This window comes from Rattus norvegicus, chromosome 8, assembly GCF_036323735.1.
Source record: "Rattus norvegicus strain BN/NHsdMcwi chromosome 8, GRCr8, whole genome shotgun sequence".
NCBI lineage: Eukaryota > Metazoa > Chordata > Mammalia > Rodentia > Muridae > Rattus > Rattus norvegicus.
This window is the reverse complement of record NC_086026.1, coordinates 82,129,843-82,149,319: the sequence shown is the minus strand read 5'-3', so window position 1 is coordinate 82,149,319 and position 19,477 is coordinate 82,129,843. Positions and strand designations below refer to the sequence as shown.

Below are 19,477 nucleotides of genomic sequence, written 5' to 3'. Positions count from 1 at the left end.
TTTTTTAAAATAAAATTTAAATTTGTTTTATTTTATGTGTACAAATGGTTTGCCTCCATGTATGCATGTGCACAACATGAATGCCTGGTGCCTGTGGAAGAATAAGGCACCAGGTCTGCTAGAACTGGAAACAGGGATGGCTGTGAGCAACTGTGTGAGTGCTGGAATGAAATCTGGCTCCTTTGCAAGAACACAAATTCTTAACTGCTGACCCATTTCTCCAATTCCTGAAAAGTCTTTTAAAACAAGAGTTACCAGACAAACAAAAGAAAACAAACAAACAACAACAACAACAACAACAAAAAAAACCAAAAAAGTTCTATGTCAGACAAATAATGAGAACATAAGTGGCCAGTTTTGTGAATTAAACACTTTAGTAACTCAGCATTCTTTTCTTATTTTAATCATTTACTTCTCACTTCGCAGATAAATCTACCTCCTTCCTCATCTGCAACCACTCAGATTTTCTATGCCATCTTCAGACTTCAGCCAAATAGGAAACATCCCTCACAGGTTCATGTGTTTGAATACTTGACCCTCAGGTGGTGCTGCCTAGAGAGGTAGTAGAACTTGTAGGAGGTAGAGGATAGGTGGGGGAAAAAGCTTGCTGGGACAGCAAGTGACAGGTATACTCTGGTCCAAGTTCTGCCTAACTTCTCTGCTTCCTGATCTGTACCACTTAACAAAGCAGTTGCTGCAAGCCCCTCCCACTAGAACCCAGCTGTTTCAGCCATCCAAGCCTTACCTCACCTTGATGAACTATACTCTCCCAAACTAAGAATCAAAAGAAATTGCTCCTTCCATAAGTTGTTCTGTCAGGTATTTGTCACAAGAGATGAGAAAAACAATCAGTACAGCATGATTTAGCAAGTTGCCTCAGTTTTGTGTCTTGTAGTCTAAGTAGACCAAACTTTATGCTAAGACCAAATCCTTCAATTCAGTGTTACTATAACTTTAAAATACCAATTTTATCTTTTGGAAGTAGACAGGGACACAGAATAATCATCTCATAACTACATTCTGTTGTATTCTTGTATGGAATGTTACCAACACTTGGTTTAGTCATTTGCTCAGTAATTTGAAAAAGATTTCTTTCTGATGAGATTTTTCTTTTCTTTTGAGACAGGGTCTCACTACAAGCTCTGGCTGTCCTGGAATTCACCAAGCTGGTCACAAACTAAACTCTGTAATTTTAAAGAAGGGTTCAACTGCTCTCACTTAGGGCATACATTATTTTGTAATCCAGATACAGTAAAAGAAATAGTAGTCATAGAACTAAAATCCTTAATTGTTACTACAGTTTTACTAATGAAATGTAAAAGAACAAGGTGCTATAAATTCCTTGCCATGTAAAATGCACTGTCAGATTAATAACCTGTTTGGTGAGGAAACGACAACATTAAATAATCAAATACACAAACATTAACACATTGGGAAATCTAAGTGTTTATGAGAATACAGCATACAAAAGCTAGTCACTAGTATCTACCACTAGATAAGAAATAAAAAGCTGGCTGGGCATGGTGGCGCACACCTTTAGTCCTAGCACTCAGGAGGCAGATCTCTCAACCTGAGGCCAGTCTGAGTTTCCAGAACAGCAAAGACTACACAGAGAATCCAGCTTGAAAGAACAAGGTAAGATAAAATTAAAAGGTTCAGAAGATGCTGTCATCAGATTCAAATAGCTATAGCATAGGAAGCAGGAAAAAAAATTAAGATTAAGTATTTAATCATTCAGAATTCACTATACAATATGAGGCCAACAAGGCTAATGTAGACTAGAAAAACAAAAAAAAAAGTTTCTAGTACAAATGATTTAGGCTGCTATATCATGTGTTATGTAGGGTTTGGAGACAGAGGTGGAGATTCTAGAACATCCATAATGAAAAACCATGGACAAAATCAGGATCACAACATACAAGACTAACTTGTACTTGTTAGACTAAAACATGCTGAATATTGGCGATCATCAAAATAGGGCGGAACGGACTATATGGGTGCTATATTGTTTGTAGATCTTGTAGAACAAATGGAAATCTTTACACAGTATGGTGAAGAAGAAATTACTATAGAGTTTTAGGAAGACACCTATGAAAACTAACATTTGTCAGGTCTTGTTTAGATAGCAGTACACAGTGCAGTTTAGTGAGGGACAGCTACCAGGGTGATGGATTACTTTTCACCACTGACAAAACAACAGAATAACCTGAGTGAGGAAAGGTTTGTTTTGGTTCATGGTTTCGGAAGCTTTAGTCTAGAATGGTGGAGAAGAGATGGCAGAATGAATAGGGGCTAAAGCAAAAAAGCAGCAAAAACAGGCCCACTACACAGCAACCCACTTCTTAAGATTCCATAATAACCCAAAATAATGCCCCCAGCTGGAGAGCTCGTATTTAAACTTGTAAGCCTATTTTACGTCCTAATTCTAATATTCTGCTTGTTTCCTCTATTTATTCAATTTCACAGCTATTCCATAGCAGAAAATACATCTAGTCTGACTTCAAGAATTTATATAGTCTTAAGTCTGTTCAAAAGTCCATAATCTTTTTTTGTGACACAGGGCAGACACTTAGGTATGAGATAAAATTATAACCTACATACTTCGACTATTCAATGTCCCAGAAAATAAATATATAACAAAGGGAAGAATGAGGAATAACAAAGAAAGACTGAACCAAAGCAAGATGGAAAACTAACAGGGCAAACATCAAAATTTACAGCTAACTTTCTGATATCAGGGCACATGATAGTTCCTATAGCCCTGCTGTTTGTAGCACATGTGGCCTGCCACTTGGGTTAACCACTCAGTGTCTGCAGTTTCTTCAGCAGATATCTCATGTTCCTGGTATTTATAACATTTTGGTCTCTGCTGCAAATCAGGCTTCATCTTCAAAGCTTCAAACAGCTTTCTAAGGAACAACTACTCAATGCCTGGTCTCACAGGACGACCTCTGGTATCTTTGTGCAAACCCACTTTATTCCATAGCTGTAAAACAGTACCACATGGAAAAGTCTAAGTTCTGTTGTCAGCTTCAGATCTTGCCAGACCTCCATTTACCACAGCTCAGTAACTTCTGATGCCTGAGTGATTTTATCAGGAAAAACACGTCCCTTTGTCATTTTTAAAATCCCCAACAGTATACCCTAGAAGCTGTATCTCCTTAGGCACCATTTATTTATTTAAATTATATATTTAGGTGTGGGCATATGCACAGGTGCAGGTGTCCACAAAGTCCAGAAGAGGAAGTTAGATCTCCTGGAGCTTGAGGTACAGGCCATTGTGAACCTCCTGTTGATGCTAGGAACTGAACTCCAGTCAGGTCAGTGCTCTGCAAGAGGAGTATGTTAACTGCTGAGCCATCTCGTAACCCCTTCAGCCCCTGCCCTACTCTTTAAAGTTTTCCATATATATCTTCAACTTTGTTTACATCTCTGAGACTTTGTCTGATGGGACCTCACCATCAAGCTACCTTTTCTGTTTAGACAATACAAAGCGCTCAGTTTCTCTAATGGTATCAATCTCTTTAACAGTAGCAGTCACTGAATCTGTACGTACCTCATCTCTATTTCCTTTCCTTGAAAAACAGTACATTTTTCATATTTTTCTGCTTCATGTTTTGCTTTTATTCACTATAAATCTGTATAAATGCCATGAGCAAACCCATGTCACAGCCTGACATTAATACTGTCTTGGAATTTCTTCCATAAAAGAGATTAATTCATTACTTCTGAATTCAGCCTGATACAATTTTTCAGGACATGGACAGAATAGTTAGATTCATTTTTGGAAAAAAAAATCATGTGACACAAATGGCCTCTAGCCCAATTCCCATAAATGTCCTTGTTCCCTTTGAAACTTCATGAGCACTGTCTTTATTGTCTTTACTTGTTTGACATTCTGGTCTTCCCAATTCCAAACAGAATGGCACATTAAAGACTGCTTATAGTTCTCTACGGTTTCTCTAGACCCCAACTCTAAAACTGTTCCACATTTCTCCTGCAAACTAATTCTGAAGACTGATAAACCAAATGGTCAGGTTCATGACAGTAATGACCCCACTCTAAGTATCAATTTTCTGTATTACATTTCTCACAACTATCACAAAATAACGCAGGGAAGAAAGGTTGTTCTGGTTTAGGGTTTAGAAATTTTAATTATATCATGGTTCAGTTCATGGTATTAGGAATATTTGGCTAGGACTACTCATATCTCAGTATGAGATAGGAAGCAGAGAACAAGGGCAGCCTACAACCTGCAGTGATTCACTTCTGAGAACCAAGTCCTAATTCCTAAAAGTTCCACAACATCCAAACAAGACCACTAGCTATGTGTGAACTTGACATCCACATGTCAGTCCGAGAGAGATTTTAGACTCATATAATAACAGTAATAAGTATTACTACTCTTAATAATATAGTTATAGGAGAGTAAAGCACTAAACTATGGTTTTGGCAGTGAAAAAAACAGGAATAAATCTAAGTTATATTACAAACTCATCAGTTAGTTAAATAATAAATACTGGACACAGGCATAGTCAGGAAAAATAATCGAAAACCAATTTGCTAGACTGGTTTAAAAAAAAGATATAGTGGTATCTATCCACTATCAAAAGAAGTAGATAAATAGAAAACAAGGGCAAACTGAGGCCGTAAGATACCACTTATTGTCCTTGCAGAAAACCTAGATTCCACTCAAAGCACCTATTTGATGGCTCACAACTATTTGTAATTCTAGTCCCAGGGGCTCTCATACCTTCTTCTCATCTTCATGGGCACCAGACACATGGTTTCATTCATACATGCAGGTAACATTCATACAGATAAAATAAATAAATCTAGAAAAAAAATAATAAAATGCTAAATTTAAAGTAACGACCTGTACTTTAGTTCTGTTGTGGTCATCTATATCCACCCCTCTTCTGTTATTATTTTATACTTTTTTTTCTACCTGTGTAAATACAAACTTAGGTAAGAGGGTTATAAAAGGTTGGCACTCCCATTTATATGCGGGAACTGTATTCATTAATAAGTTTCCCAAATAAATTTTCTCCCATACTATTTTCCTCTTCTAACCTACATTATTGGTAAGGCTCACTGTCATCACCAGTTCTAAATCTAATTCATGACAGAAAGAATAAAGAAGTCACAGTAAGAATCTGCTAAATTTCTTATTTGATAGATTTGTTTAAATCTACAGTCTATCTTTTGATTTTTTTTTTTTTTGGTTTAAACTAAAGCCATAATCCTGAGCTTGGCAAATTAAACAAAAACAAAAACAAAAACAAAAAACCTTAATATCCTATTGAATTCCTCTTCATATACTTAGATCATTACTGAATTAAACAAAATCTTACTTTTATATATAAAATTCAAGTGGGTGATGTTTTAAAGGTTGGAATAGTCCCCTATTAAATTTTTAATTTTCCTATGCTTTGCATGTGGAAACATTACAATAACTGTATACTGAATTTCCCTTTCCAAGACTACTTGGCTTTTATGGATTTAAGATTAATGACTTTCTTAGTTCTCGGGAACTTTTATACATAGAATGTGACCAAATGCTGTTTGCAAATAGCTTTTGCTTTAGAAAAACTGGATCATATATTAATAATCTGAGTGTGATATTTTCTATCACAGATTCCTATATGTATGCCTTACATAGCACTAATGAGCACAATCAAATTAGGGGAAAGACTCATTCACATTAACTGAATCATTTTGTTGATATACATTTTCAGATTCCTAGAAACATAACTTTCTACATCTCATATATCTATTGCAAAATATAAGTTCTTGGCCTCTCTATACACCAGTAACAATGTTCTGCTATACTATATATTACTTAAGATTTCTGCAGTGATAGCTTTGCTTCCTTTGGACTTCACATATTAGAAAATAAAAGTTTCATTTAGTTAAAATTTTTTTATTCACTAAAATAGACTTATCTCAGACAGTAAGTCCAGTGTAAACTATGGAGAAATATTAAATAGCACAACTCATAGCAGGCTCAACAAGTCAACAGGTCAGGAGTTGTAGTGTGAATAAGCAGAAAAAAATAACACAAGGTCACTCTTTGACCATATGAAATAGGACGGCCATGGAAAGACAGAAAGAAGCCCACAACCCCAGGTGCTCTTCTAGTACACCTGCTGGGGGATGGTATGGATATGTTTATGTATAGTGTGCATATATGCATGCAGGTATGCAAACACATGGATGTGCTCAGGTGGGGACAGAATTTGACATTGGTTGTCTTCCTGAATCACTCACCACCTTTACTTGAGACATGGTTTCTCAGTAAACCTGAAATTGGAAATCACCAATCTGGATAGGGTGGCCACCCAGGGATGTCCAAGTCTCAGCCTATCTCTGCGACCCCACTGCATGGGTTACACACACATGCAGCTGCACCCAGTTTTTACATGAGCACTGGGAATCCAAACTCAGGTCCTCATGCTTGCATGGCAGGGACTTTATTGACTCCCTAGCTCCATGCTCAGTTTTACACATTAAAAATCATAAAAGTCAACAACCATGAGCCCTAGCAATGACCTCACCCTCCAAGAAAACCAATCATTATGATGCATTATTAACAACAGAGCTCAAATTCCAAGAAAACTGTTTTCAGAAAGGAAAACGGAGGCAAATGTAAGGCATCTATAACATCATTTTCTATACCCATGTTTTGGACAGACATCAGAATGCAAATTCAAATCAATTTATTAGTCCTGTGTTGGACTGAGTATGAACATATTATACATTACCTGATCCCTTGCTACCCAAACTTAAGACAACAAAATTCAAGTAAAAAAATTTTTTTTCTTCATAAGGGTATTTTGGAAAAGATGGGAAATTATACCCTATTGAACCCCCTCCTTTTTAAAAAATGTATTTATTTATTCACTTTACATTCTGATTGCTTATGCTTACAGACAGGAGACTATTGACTCTTTAACTTCCTAGATTTCATGGCATAACAGACTGTGGTCTCCAACTATACAACCTCTCATCCTCTTAATTCAGTATCACAAGTGGAGATTCAAATAGCAAAGAACAGTAATATGTTTTTGGTTTAGTCTTAGATAGAAGGAAATATAAAACCTCACCTTTATACAATTTTGTGTGTGTGTGTGTGTGTGTGTGTGTGTGTGTGTGTGTGTGTGTATAAAATCTGCCATGGTAGATGCTTAATAAAATACTGTAAAAATTAATCAAACCTGTTTCCATTCCCTCCTGTAAATAGGACAAGTGTAGTTAATAAAACAACAAAAAAAGAGAAATGTTTATAGCCTCAAAAAAATTATTGAATCATGCTTGATGGTTTTGAAGTCGAGGGCTAACTATCTTAGTCTCATAGTAGCAATCAAGAGCATTAAAGCCTCAGTGTGTTGACCTTCATTTCATGATCCTGTCTAGAATAGGAAGACTCTTCCCTGATTGGACAATTCTGCTCATCTTTAATTTGACTTCTTAGAATCCTCCAGGAAACACAATAAAAAAGAAATGCCTACACAAAGAGAATAATAGAAATGGGGGCAATAAGAGTGTGTGATTTTGTTACGGCCCTGGAACCATCTTACTGCCTTGTTCTTAAAAAAGACACTGTTGCAATAATTCATTACATGTCTACCCTAAATGAAGGAAATAATTGTGAAGTGCAACCCTACACTAAAGTATTCTGAAACCAATAGACAACTGTTTTGTTTACATTAGCATTCACTACTGGCTCAAAATACTACATTAGTACCATTGGAAGAGGTTGCTACATGAAGTGCTTGTAGGTTTAAGCAACTCTATAAACAAGCTAAAGGAGCAAAGTCTCTCAGCCAGCAGCTCACAGGCTCCACAACAGCTAGGGTCATTCTACAGCCTAGCACATGTGTACGTAATCAATTAGCTCTTAGAACATTTTATATGTTATACATTTTCAGTAAATATTTGCAGACTTAATCTCATGTAATGAAATACTTGCACATGGTAACAGAATGACACCTTCAGATAGTTCCTCTGGGCTAACACTCAAGTAGACACTATCAAATCCTAATAACCTGTTGACTAAAAATCTTCTGTTGATGGCTCATAATAATTATATTAGTGTTTCACTGTGCTTATGGCATGTTTAATTATTGCTGTCAATATTAATCTATTAGCAAACTCATAGATTTTTAAAAGCTAAAAGAACTTTCAAGGTCATTCATATAACCCTCTACTTTATAAATGAGGAAATGATGGTGTACTTTTGCAGAATCCATACTTTTACATGTGTCTTTTCTTTCCCTGGTAAGTCCCCAACTGAATATGAGAAGTGTCACTGCACATTTTCCACCCAAGGTTACCATTAAAGGCAAACAATGAGCATTCCTTAGATGCCAATGTTTATTTAGCACTTTGTATACAACAGATATTCAGTTGAGCACAATTCTTAAGTGTTCAAATTTTAGTAATTACATTGTTTAATATTTGTCTTCAAAAATTTAGGTAAAAGAGACTCGATATAATTTTATTCAAAACACACCTTTCATGATAATATACTTCTGTCTTCCCACCAGCTCATTTCCCAAGTAAATTTCTAAAATCAGCGATGAGACAGAAGCCAAGTCAGTTTGCAAATACCAGCTTAAGACAACTCCCAGGTGGGAGAACTAACTGATCAATTATTTAAATATATACATACCATTAGTTAAGCTAAACAGAACTAGAAATTTGACAGGCTTGAAATTGTATAACTTGCATATTTGGATGACAGAGAAGACAATTTCTTTCTGGGATCAGCGCCACTTAGTACTGTGACATAAACATCACAACTGGCCTCAGTACACCAAGTGATAGCAAACCAAGTCTTTTCTGTGCTGATATAGAAGACTACCTGATTTCAGGGTAGGAGCCATTTAACCAACTAAACTAAAATATATGCAAGAAAATAAAAGGTCAGAGGTACGAGCTATTTAACAACACATGTTTCCCACTACATTTGGATGAATTACAATTATTTCTTACAGCACTAATAAACTGCATAGATCAGGAAGAAAACTAAACTAACTACTGAGCTCTATGCCAGAAGACAGAAAACAGGACTAATATGATATTACTATGTAAATGTTATAGAGTATTGTACTCTATTGTACTCATTGTACTAAAATAGAAATGAGATTAATCACTTACTATTGAGATGCTTATTCCATAACCATAAGACAACAAAACAAAATTGAGTATAGATGATAACCTAAAAATATCCAAAATAATTCTTAGATTACAATCCTAAATCTAAAATATACCAGATCAGAAATCAATGAAGATGATGAACTTTTGACCCTCTGACATTGCCCCATGATTGGCTAATGAATTTAGAAATTCCACAGCTTACCTGTTAATCAGTTTCTTTCTTTTTTTTTTTTTTTTTGTTCTTTTTTTTTCGGAGCTGGGGACCGAACCCAGGGCCTTGCGCTTGCTAGGCAAGTGCTCTACCACTGAGCTAAATCCCCAACCGTTATTCAGTTTCTTAACATAAAGGGGTAGAATACTGATATATCTTACTGTTGAAAGACATAAGGTTTTACCTGAAAGTAATGCCATTAGAATCAGAATTTTCTGTGTATTATTTTCTATAATGAAGTATTAGGGCTTCTTTTTGACTTTAATTTTTTAGGTGAAAATTTATTATCCACATTACAACCAAAAAGCAAACATGAGCCACTCTCACTCATGTACATTCTTCCTTCCTTCCTTCCTTCCTTCCTTCCTTCCTTCCTTCCTTCCTTCCTTCCTTCCTTCCTTCCTTCCATGTGGTGCCCAGTATCTGGGGATAACCTAGAGCCTTATACAAGCTAGGGAAGTGCTCTTCCCCTGAGCTACATATTATGTTTTGTTTAAGACAGGGTCTTTTTGTAGTTCTGGCTAGCCTTGAATTCACAGGGACTCACCTGCTTCAGTGTCCCAAATGCTGGGATTAAAGGTGCATATCACTACATCCAAGAAGACAGAAGAGATCTCATATGCAGTGTTTTGTATTTTATTTATTTATTTTTTAAGTTTCTATTCTATGATGGTTTTAAGTAAAACATCTTTTAAAAGAAAAAGGAGCCAAGTATGGTGGTGTATGCTTTTAATCCCAGCACTAGACAGGCAGAGGCAGGAGGGTCTCTGTGAGTTCAAGTCCAGCCTGATCTACATAGCAAGCTCTAATACAGCCAGAACAACATAGAGGGATCCTGTCTCAAAAAACAAATAGAGGTGGGTAGTAAAAATTTTGTTGTTTAAACTAAATAGAAATTTGCATATATTTTCAATTATGAAGTCACTGAGAAGGGAAAATGTAAGTAACCAAAGAGAAATGCAACATAAATACGGCTTTTGTTTAAGCTATCAGTATGAGTCTTCTTTAAAACAGAAAGACAGAGGCAGACAGACACACACACAGACAGACAGATTTAGGTAACCAGGTATCATGGAACACAATTCGAGGGCTTGAGAGGCTGAGGCAGAAAGATTATATAAATTTCAAGCCAACCAGGGTCACAGATCAAAACCTGCTCAAAAAATACCCAAAACGAAAAACTATGTGTTTCTACTATATTAATATTCTCTTCCTTTCTCCTGTTTAGAAAAAAAATCTTCAAATTATATAATTATAAATTATAAAATGTAAATAACATTCTCATAGCCTACTCAGAATTAAATCACCTCTACAAATAAAAAATTCTTTCAAGTGAGGCATGCAAGTGATTTAGACTGTCTATGGAACAGGAAGGAGTAAGATCAAGAAACACAGACAACAGGCAGATACATTTGTTAACCTAGGCTTAATTAGAAGAGATCCACTAACACATTAATACAAACATAACACTATCAAATTGGCAGTATATTTTCTAGAATCATTTAGTATATTTTCTAAAAGTCCATACTATTTCCAAGTCTTGAGAAATAGTTTTAATCTCATTAAATACTGTGGTCTTAATGTTGAATACTTATTCCTTTTTTTAGAGATGTATTTAATGCTTGAAATTACAAACAAATACTTTTATCAGATAGCATTTAATAAATGGAATAAATTAATTGTGAGCCAAGATAATAAATAACTCATTGTCCAGTGAAAGGCCTACATCACATACTATATTTATAATCGTAGAGTAGGAGGACAAGTACAGACTTGTTTGTGATCTGCAAGCCCAGTAATTTAGAAACTATGATCAACCTAAATGCAAAACCCAGTTGAGGATTTTTAAATGCCACATTTCTTTCGAATCTCACTTTAACTCTTAATAATCAATATAACTGAAGGATGACGGAAAAGCGATACAAAACTGACAATCTTTCAAAACATTACTAGGTGATTTTTTTTTAAATGGTGGGAAAAGTATTACCTAAAAAATACGAAATATAATACATATAGAGTTGGGGTTATATCTATTAAGACAAGTTTTATGGTGTTTTTAAAATATTACTTTTTAGATGATAGCAGCAATGAGGTGGTGGGCGTGGAGGCAAATGCCCTTAAATCTAGAACTTAGAAAGCAAGAAGGCAGATAGGACTTCTGAGTTTGAGACCTGCCAGGGTTACATAGTATGCCCTGGACTCAAAAAAAAAAAAAAAAATAGCAACGGAACTTTCACTTTTTAACATCTGCACTTTACTTGATGAATAACACAAAGCTGTTCTTGTGGAGGAGTTACAAGTTTATATCAAATATGGCCACTAATATTTATCATCCACTATGGTTGTTTATCCTAAAGTTTTAAGTATAAAAAAAAGAAATAATTTCTGCAAACAGAATTACTAAAGGTGGAAATGAACTGCTAGTATGTCAAAATGAAGATACAGAACAGCACATTTTGATATTAAGGCGTGTATTTGAACTGAACTCTACTTCCTCTACTTCAGATGTTTTATCATGTGCAAGTCTAGAGTTAAGTTGTCGCGGATGTGTAAATACCATTACCAATGAAGGAATTAAATCATGAGTTAATAAAAATAAATAAGTAAAAAGACACTCCACGACCATCATGATGCAAATATTATCCTCAGTATACTATATAACTCACTCTTTCTGTGAAATTATACAATAATATCTCTTTTATTCTCATAATGAAACAGACTTACTAATTCAACCTTTAAAATTTACCTTTCTTAAAAGATTTGAATACTATAACTGGGATGTCCCTCATTTGAGTGTAAAAAAACTTGAGTGAGTGGTTTACTTCAATTCAGTGACGATTTCAGGGACCTTAAGTTGCATTATGCAGCAATAAACAAAATGTCAGGCTTTGTGGAGCCCAACAAAGCAAGTGTAAAATTAACCATATTCATAAATTACAGATTTTAAAACAGAAAAAGGTATCCATTGAATGAAGGTATTACTTGGCCTCCCCATCTCCATAACCACCCCCCCCAACACGTGCATAAAATTATCTCACATATCTGACTTACTCAAGTTGCCACATAACTATTGTCAAAGCCTTATAAATCCTTTTAAAATAATTGTTTCATATTAAAATTAAAAATAAAACCAAGACATTCAACTGTCAACTATTGTATAGTATTAAACTAGTAAAAGCCTGCACTGACCTACTTCCTATTAGCATCATGACATGGAAGCATGCTAAGAAAATAAGGAAAATTACTATATAACAACTTTTAATTTTGTATTTAAAATTGGTTACTGTTTTGAAATGTTCAAATGCTATACATTAGATGCTAGTTGCTTTATGATACCTTTGTTTTCAAATTGCAAGTTTTGTTATTTTAGTAGTCATAGTCAATGATGAACCTGACTGCTAAAAACAAAACAAAACAAAACAAAACAAAAAACCCCGAAAAAAAAACAAGGCTATTTTTCACATCATACTTAGTTGTATTTTAAAATTTCTATTAAAAGCAATCTTTGACCAAACTCCATATATTCCTTTCCATTTTAAAAATAGTGCTATGGTTAAAAAAAAAGTCAGTTAATAAAGAATCCTACAAAGCAAGGCAAGTTCACAATTAAAGAACACTTGGAGTGGTTCTCATAGAAGACGGACTTAACTCTGTGTATATATTAATACTGTTATACTTTAAGAGTTCAGTTAACGTTGAAATATTCCAAATTCCCACACAAGAAAATACAGGACTAGTAGTGAGTGTTCCATCTAGTTTCTTTTTAATAATTACACAAAAATAGCAAAAGCTTTTTTACATTTAACAAAACATTCACTTTACCTTGCAAATTGTTAAAATAGTTTATGCTAAAGAAGCATTTCTTTTACAGTCAATACAAAGAATAAATTCCCTAGAAGGGAAATTCAGTGCGAGAATAAAGGAGGCAAAACCATCCAGAAACAGCAACTAATCCAACTGAATGAAAAAGACATGTTAGGTTTTGTGCTGCATATAATTCTGTTACGTACAATGTCTTGTTTGGTCAAAATTCACAATACACTTCTTCCTCCTCCTATGACTACAAAAGGAGTGAACACATTTTTACACTACAAGTTTCCAATTCATGCCACTATCATGCAACGACTTAATCTTGACCCATATTTCCCTTACTATATGTGGAAAATGCACAAATAACTTGTTTATCTGCTTACAATTGTGGAGAGGGAAGCATGGTGTGTGTGTGTGTGTGTGTGTGTGTGTGTGTGTGTGTGTGTGAGCGCTCGTGTGTCTAAGGAGACCAGGGGTGTGTGCAACCTTCCCCCTTCCAGAGGTGCCATAGCCATGCACTCGGCTCTGGAAACCCACCTTCAATGAATGCATTAGCTTCCTCTTCGGATGCCGCCGCCCCCCACCCCATTTGCAGCAGAAATGTGCCTAGGCTGTTCTACCCCAGCGATGGAGGATCCTCTTACCAGATGGAGTTCTTGATCTTGTGTTGCAGAGCGCTGGCCTCTGTCCCTGGCAGCCCGGGCACAAGGGCTGGCAGAGCCACCCCGGGGTTGGGGGCGCTGAGGGGAAGCTGCTGATGGGCATCGAGCTGCTGTGGTGGCGGCTGTTGTTGTTCCTCTGCCATCGCTGCTGGAGGGGAGGGAGGGAAGATGGGGGCGCGGGGAAGGGTGAGGGAAGAGACGCGGAGGGGAGGACGACGAGGGGAGGAGGAGGGGGAGGGGGGGAAGAGGAGGAGGAGGGGAGGAAGAGGAGGAGGAGGAAGGAAGGAAGCTGGATAAGCTAGGCCTATACCCCAGGGCTCGAGTGAGTCGCTTTCTCTGGCCGCCTGAGGGACATCCCCGGGGAGACCGCGCGGCTCCTCGCGGCTCTCGTCACGGTTCCTCTCCCGGTTCTCCTTGCGGTTCTCGTCACGGTTCCTCTCCCGGTTCTCCTTACCGCCCCGCGCGTCACCGCGGCAGAGGCATGGCGGCGCCCCTCAGCCCCCCGTCAGCGGCCGGGGCTGGGGGGCGTCTGAAGAACGAGGTCAGTGGTCAGGCGCCCCCTCGGCCCCAAAATCCAACCCGACAGGTCTCTCGGGGGCCTGCCTCCCCGGCCGCCCTCCCCCGGGGGCCTGGCGCCTCCGAACTCCCCCGAGCCGCTCGCTCGCTCCCTCGCTCGCTCCCGGCCCCGCCGCCGCGGCCGCTGCTGCCCTGCCAGCCCAGAGCAGCCCAGCGCGCGCAGCCGCACTGCGGCCCAGCGCAGACGGCACAACACCTACCGCGCGGCCGGGGGGCGTGGACGCGCGTGTGCGGGCGCGGCGCGGGGCCGCAGGGGGGCGCGGAGCGCGCGGGGCGGAGCGGCGGCGGGCCACGGGCCCAGGAAGCCGCGACGGGGCCCCTGAGGGAGCGGTCCGGTGGCTGCGGCGGGCGCGGGGGACGGCGTGTTGGGGGCGGGGAGCAGGCTCACGGGACGGCGGCGTGGAGTGGACCCGTGCCACCGTGCGGCGTGGAAGGGAGAATTTATTGCTTCCTAGTGTGTAAGGTGAAACGAATCTACACGCCCGCCCCCCTCACCACACACTCGCGAACGTTTCCCTCAGCTAGTCAGTATTGCTTCCTAGCTCAGCCACCGGACCGTGCTGAAGCAGGTGAGAGCTTTTCGAAGAGCTAGCGCCCTGAGCTAATTCGGTCCGGTAGGAAAATGGCAAGTGAGGAGCTGGTTGAAGTGCTCCTCGGTCGGGCATTCAAAGCCCTCCAAATCTGGCCCCACTTTAGCTATCCAATCACAGCCGCCTCCATCCCCCCTGCAAGAACTCCCAGCTCCAATCAGTGAAGTCTCCATGCCATCCTCAGCACGCAGCAGATTCATTCTTCCTTGGTGCCTTTGCCCATGCTGTTCCCCACCCCCGTGCCAGGAGTGCCCTCCCTGCTTTACACACCCAATTCAGCTCAGGCTCTGAGACACAGCTCAAGCCGCGGCTTGTCAGGGTCCCTGGCAGCCAAGGCCCCTCCTGTTTCTCAAAGAAACACATGTAATACAACATGGAGGCCCAAGCTTCAGCCAAGAGCTCTTCCTTTGCAGCCATCTAAACTCACCCCAGCCAGAGATTGCCCACCATTCGCCCTCTTCCCATTCATACTAAAAGAGCTTTGCTGACTGAGAGTGAGACTCCCTGCCTCCAACAAATTATTCTTCTTATAGGAGCAGAAGAATTGACTTTTCTAGGTGGGGCTGGTCAGGAAGGCTAAGCGCCTGGGTGTAGAAGACAGCAGCCAAAGCCTCTGGCACCAAATAGAACAGCTGCGCAGCTCTCACTGACCTTTCTCTTTGCCTGTGGCTGTAATGAGCCTTCCAGCTCCTAACTTTTCTGACAGTTTCTATCAGACTCGTTCCTATCAGATTTTCTGGCCACTTTCCTGGATGGACTTTGAGCTAGGAGGCTCTGCCACCTTTTAGACTCCTAGCGGGTGGTGAATCTGATTGGCTTGAATTGCGTGGTCTTTTGAGTGCACTGTTCCCTATCTTGGCCTGAAATTCTCTTGCTTTGTCCATGTGGCCTCGGGCCTGGTTCACTCAGACTCGAAACCCAGACGTAGTCTGAATGTTTGCACCTGGATGGGTGGAGGGTGTATTTGCAAAATACAGTTTCTTCATGAGGATCCAGACTGTGTAATTTATAATCCTGTGTCCACGGAGATGATGATATTAAAAGTGGGGAAAGTGGTCCCATTTTTCTAAAAAATTTTTTAATCCGAAGAGAGAGTAATGGCTTCACATTGCCACATCCTGAGGGGGAGAATCATCAAAGAAAAGTAACTGGGACTGCTGAAGACCTTAAGAAAAGGAAGTTGAGAACCGAGATGTCTTTAAAATAACTTCACTACCGGGTGTCACACAGGCTGGCTTCCCGGAGTGCAACTTTACAGTTTTTAATAGGTTCCATAAAGAGCCTCGTATCCCACAGTCACCACTAGAGGGCTCAGCAGAGCTACAGCCCCGATTTGCCCTCTAGTGGCGATTCTGAATAGAGCGCGCTTATGCAGACTTGAGGCCTTTGGGGTTGGGAGCAAGGCAGTTGGAGCAGACATCTGGAACCATTAGGTTCAACCAGCCATGAGAGGGTTTTCATATAGCAATGGACTGAAGAGATCTTATTGCCAGAATGAGACATCCTTTCAGGAAAAGAAGGATCATTGCTCATACTTAACATCTGAGAAGTAAATTTGGGCTTTGTTACAGTTTTTATAGGAGACTTAATTTAAATAAACTATGCTTTTAAGAAACTTGAAAAAAGGGGTTGAGGATTTAGCTCAGTGGTAGAGCTCTTGCCTAGCAAGCTCAAGGCCCTGGGTTCAGTCCTCAGCTCCAAAAAAAAAAAAAAAAAAAAAAAAAAAAAAAAAGAAACTTGAAAAAAATGATAAAGTTACCTAAAAACTTGGTGGGAGATTCAGGCCAAACCCAGAGACCCCGAGTAAAGGCCAACTTAGAATCAGTGTGACTCATTTTCTCAGTTTCAGTTCACTCCCATGGGAGGTAATATAAAACTTTTTAGTGAATATGAATTTTTAAAATAGCATTGATTATGAGCACACCCAACCCCAGAAAGTAAGCTAATTTTCCCATGAGGGTGTGTATGACAGTGGGGAAAAAACAATCTGAGGAATGTCAATAGAATGGGGAAGGAAAACTCTGGTTTTAGAGTCAGGAACAGCATGGCTGTAAACCACTGAGGTGTTCTAAAAGCAAGTTGACAAAGTAGCTGTGAATACCTCAGAAGCAGACTAATTTGTGCTAGTGGTCCTGGGACATAATTCCTGGCTCTCTAGTGTTTAGTCAGTAACATTCAGTTATTAACTTTTTTCTAGTACTTTTTAAAAAGAGATTTATTTATTTTATTTTATGAGGATTGGGGTGTTTTGCCTGCATGTATTTCTTTGTGAGGATGTCAGATGCCCTGGAACTGGAGTTACAGACAGCTGTGAGCTGCCACATGAGTGCTGGAAATTGAACCCAGGTCCTCTGGAAGAAGACACTGCTCTCAACCACTGAGCCATTCCTCTAGACCCCTTTCTAATAATCTTATGTATGAAAACTTCATTTCCCTTATAAACCATTTCAGAGTGTGACATATTTACACTATAATATATATGTGTAGGGATGATATATGATACATGATACACTTATTTCTAAAGATTAATGAGATAAAGCTCCCATAACTTACAAGGTATGAGGAAAATTAATACCACATAATATTATTGGGTGTAGAAAATATAAATAAGGCATAGGCCCAACTCAAAAATAGTTTATATTCTGTGAAGTAGAGAGAGAATAACATATTGAAGTATATGAGATGAATTCCAAAATATATTGTCTTTGTTTCTTTCTGTTGCTTTGAGGAGACACTATGACCAAGGATAAAGCATTTACTTGGGCTTGTTGTTTCAGAGTCCATGATGGCAGAGAGAAGCATGGCAGGAGGAATGGGTGAGAACTCATACCTCAAACCATAGTAGGGGGCAGAGAGGCACACTGCGTGACACTCCTCTTCCAACAAGGTCACAGGTTCTAATACTTCACCAACAGCTCCACCAACTAAGGATTAAGTCCTCAGCATATGAGGCTATAGGGGTTAGTCTTATTCAAATCACCACAATAATGTCTATGAATGGTAGAGATAGATTAGAGAGATTGGTCTTTTGAAGTTAGAAGAACTATCTAGAGAAGGCCTCTTGGCTGGCCTTTGAATTGCGTATCCCTGAAAAGAATAAGAGACAGAACCTGGGTGTGCTGTCTAGTTTTATGTTGACTTGACTTGAACTATAGTCATCTGAGAGGAGGGAACCTTAACTGAGAAAATGCCTCTATAGAACTGGGCTGTTGGCAAACCTGTACTGCATTCTCTTAATCGGTGATTGATTAGGGAGGGCCCAGCCTGTTGTGGGTGGTGCCACCCCTGGGCTGATGGTCCTGGGTTCTATAAGAAAGCAGCTGTGCCAGGTGGTGGTAGTGCACACCTTGAACCTCAGCACTGGGGAGGCAGAGGCAAGGGGATCTCTGTGAGTTTCAGGCCAGCCTGGTTTACAGTGCTAGTTCCAGGACATCCAAGGCCACACAGAGAAACTCTGTCTCAAAAAACAAACAGCAACAAATCAGTGAGTGAGCCATGAAGAAGAAGCCAGTAAGCAGCATCCTGTGTGGCGTCCACCTCAGCTCCTGCTTCCAGCCCCCCGCCCTGACTTCCTTAGGTGGTAAACTACAATGTAGACGTGTAAGCCAAATCAACTCTTCCCTCCCCACCCTCTTGGTGATGATGTTTCATTATGATGACCATCAACACCATCATAACAACACCACTAAGGCAGGAGCATGAGATAGTGCTGTGACAGACCTGACCATGTTGTTTTGGGCAGGATTTTGTGGAAAGAGTTTGTAACTTTGGGCTAAAAAGTCATTGAGTGTTGAGAGTTCGGTGAACTGTTCTGTAGGATTTTTGAGTACATGAATGTTGAGGGCAGTGAAGATGATGGAGCCCTGGCTTGTTAACTTCAGAGGGAAGGAAATGCTCTACCAGGTCATTTGTATGAAGAATCTGTGGTGTCTGCTCAACTGGAAATGAAAAGTCAGCTCTAACAAGAGAATAGAACCACTGAAGTAGAACCCTTGTTTTTGGGACAATGATGCTGGCCAGCTGAGGCTGAAGTATGTGCTGTGATTAAGAAGAGAGCAGCTCTTAACCACTGAACCATCTCTTTAGCAGCTGTACATGCAGATAGAGCACTCATACATACAATAAATCTTGAAGGAGGAGGAGGAAGGGGAGGGGGAGGAGGTAAAGGAGGAAGAGAGACCAGCATTGTTGAGGTGAAGTCTTCCGGGGAAGGACTTCCTATGGTCAACACACAGAAGCTGTGTTCTAGATGTGGCCAAGGTTGTACCTTGTGCTGATATCTGAAATTGGTCACCCAGGTTATGCTGGTTTTGAACACATGAAGGGGTCATAGAGAACAGCTGAAGCTTGGTGCTGTGTAGCAAGGCTGGAGTCCCAGAAGAGAGCCCAGGAGAGGCTATAGGTGAAAGTGCTTCCAGTTACTGCAAGAGACCCCTGACTTGAGGTGTCAGTACCGTGGGATGACT

The 19,477-nt window shown here is 39.6% G+C and overlaps 1 protein-coding gene across 3 annotated transcripts in view; it reads right to left on the bottom strand.

Annotated features, from left to right (window-relative positions):
* The window catches only part of Rfx7 (regulatory factor X, 7), an 85,152-nt gene extending 70,579 nt beyond the window's left edge, over nt 1-14,573 (bottom strand). Inside the window, exons 1-2 of one of the 3 annotated variants that reach the window (XM_017595669.3) lie at nt 14,156-14,562; nt 13,828-13,993 (exon numbers count right to left, since the gene is read on the bottom strand). In XM_017595669.3, coding sequence (XP_017451158.1) covers nt 13,828-13,988 — 161 coding nt within the window. In that variant the 5' untranslated portion in view covers nt 13,989-13,993; nt 14,156-14,562. Of the gene's footprint in view, nt 1-13,827 lie in introns of all 3 variants that reach the window. The other 2 variants (XM_006243326.5, NM_001127490.2) reach the window with 2 other exon arrangements.
* Between the last annotated feature and the right edge of the window lie 4,904 nt (nt 14,574-19,477).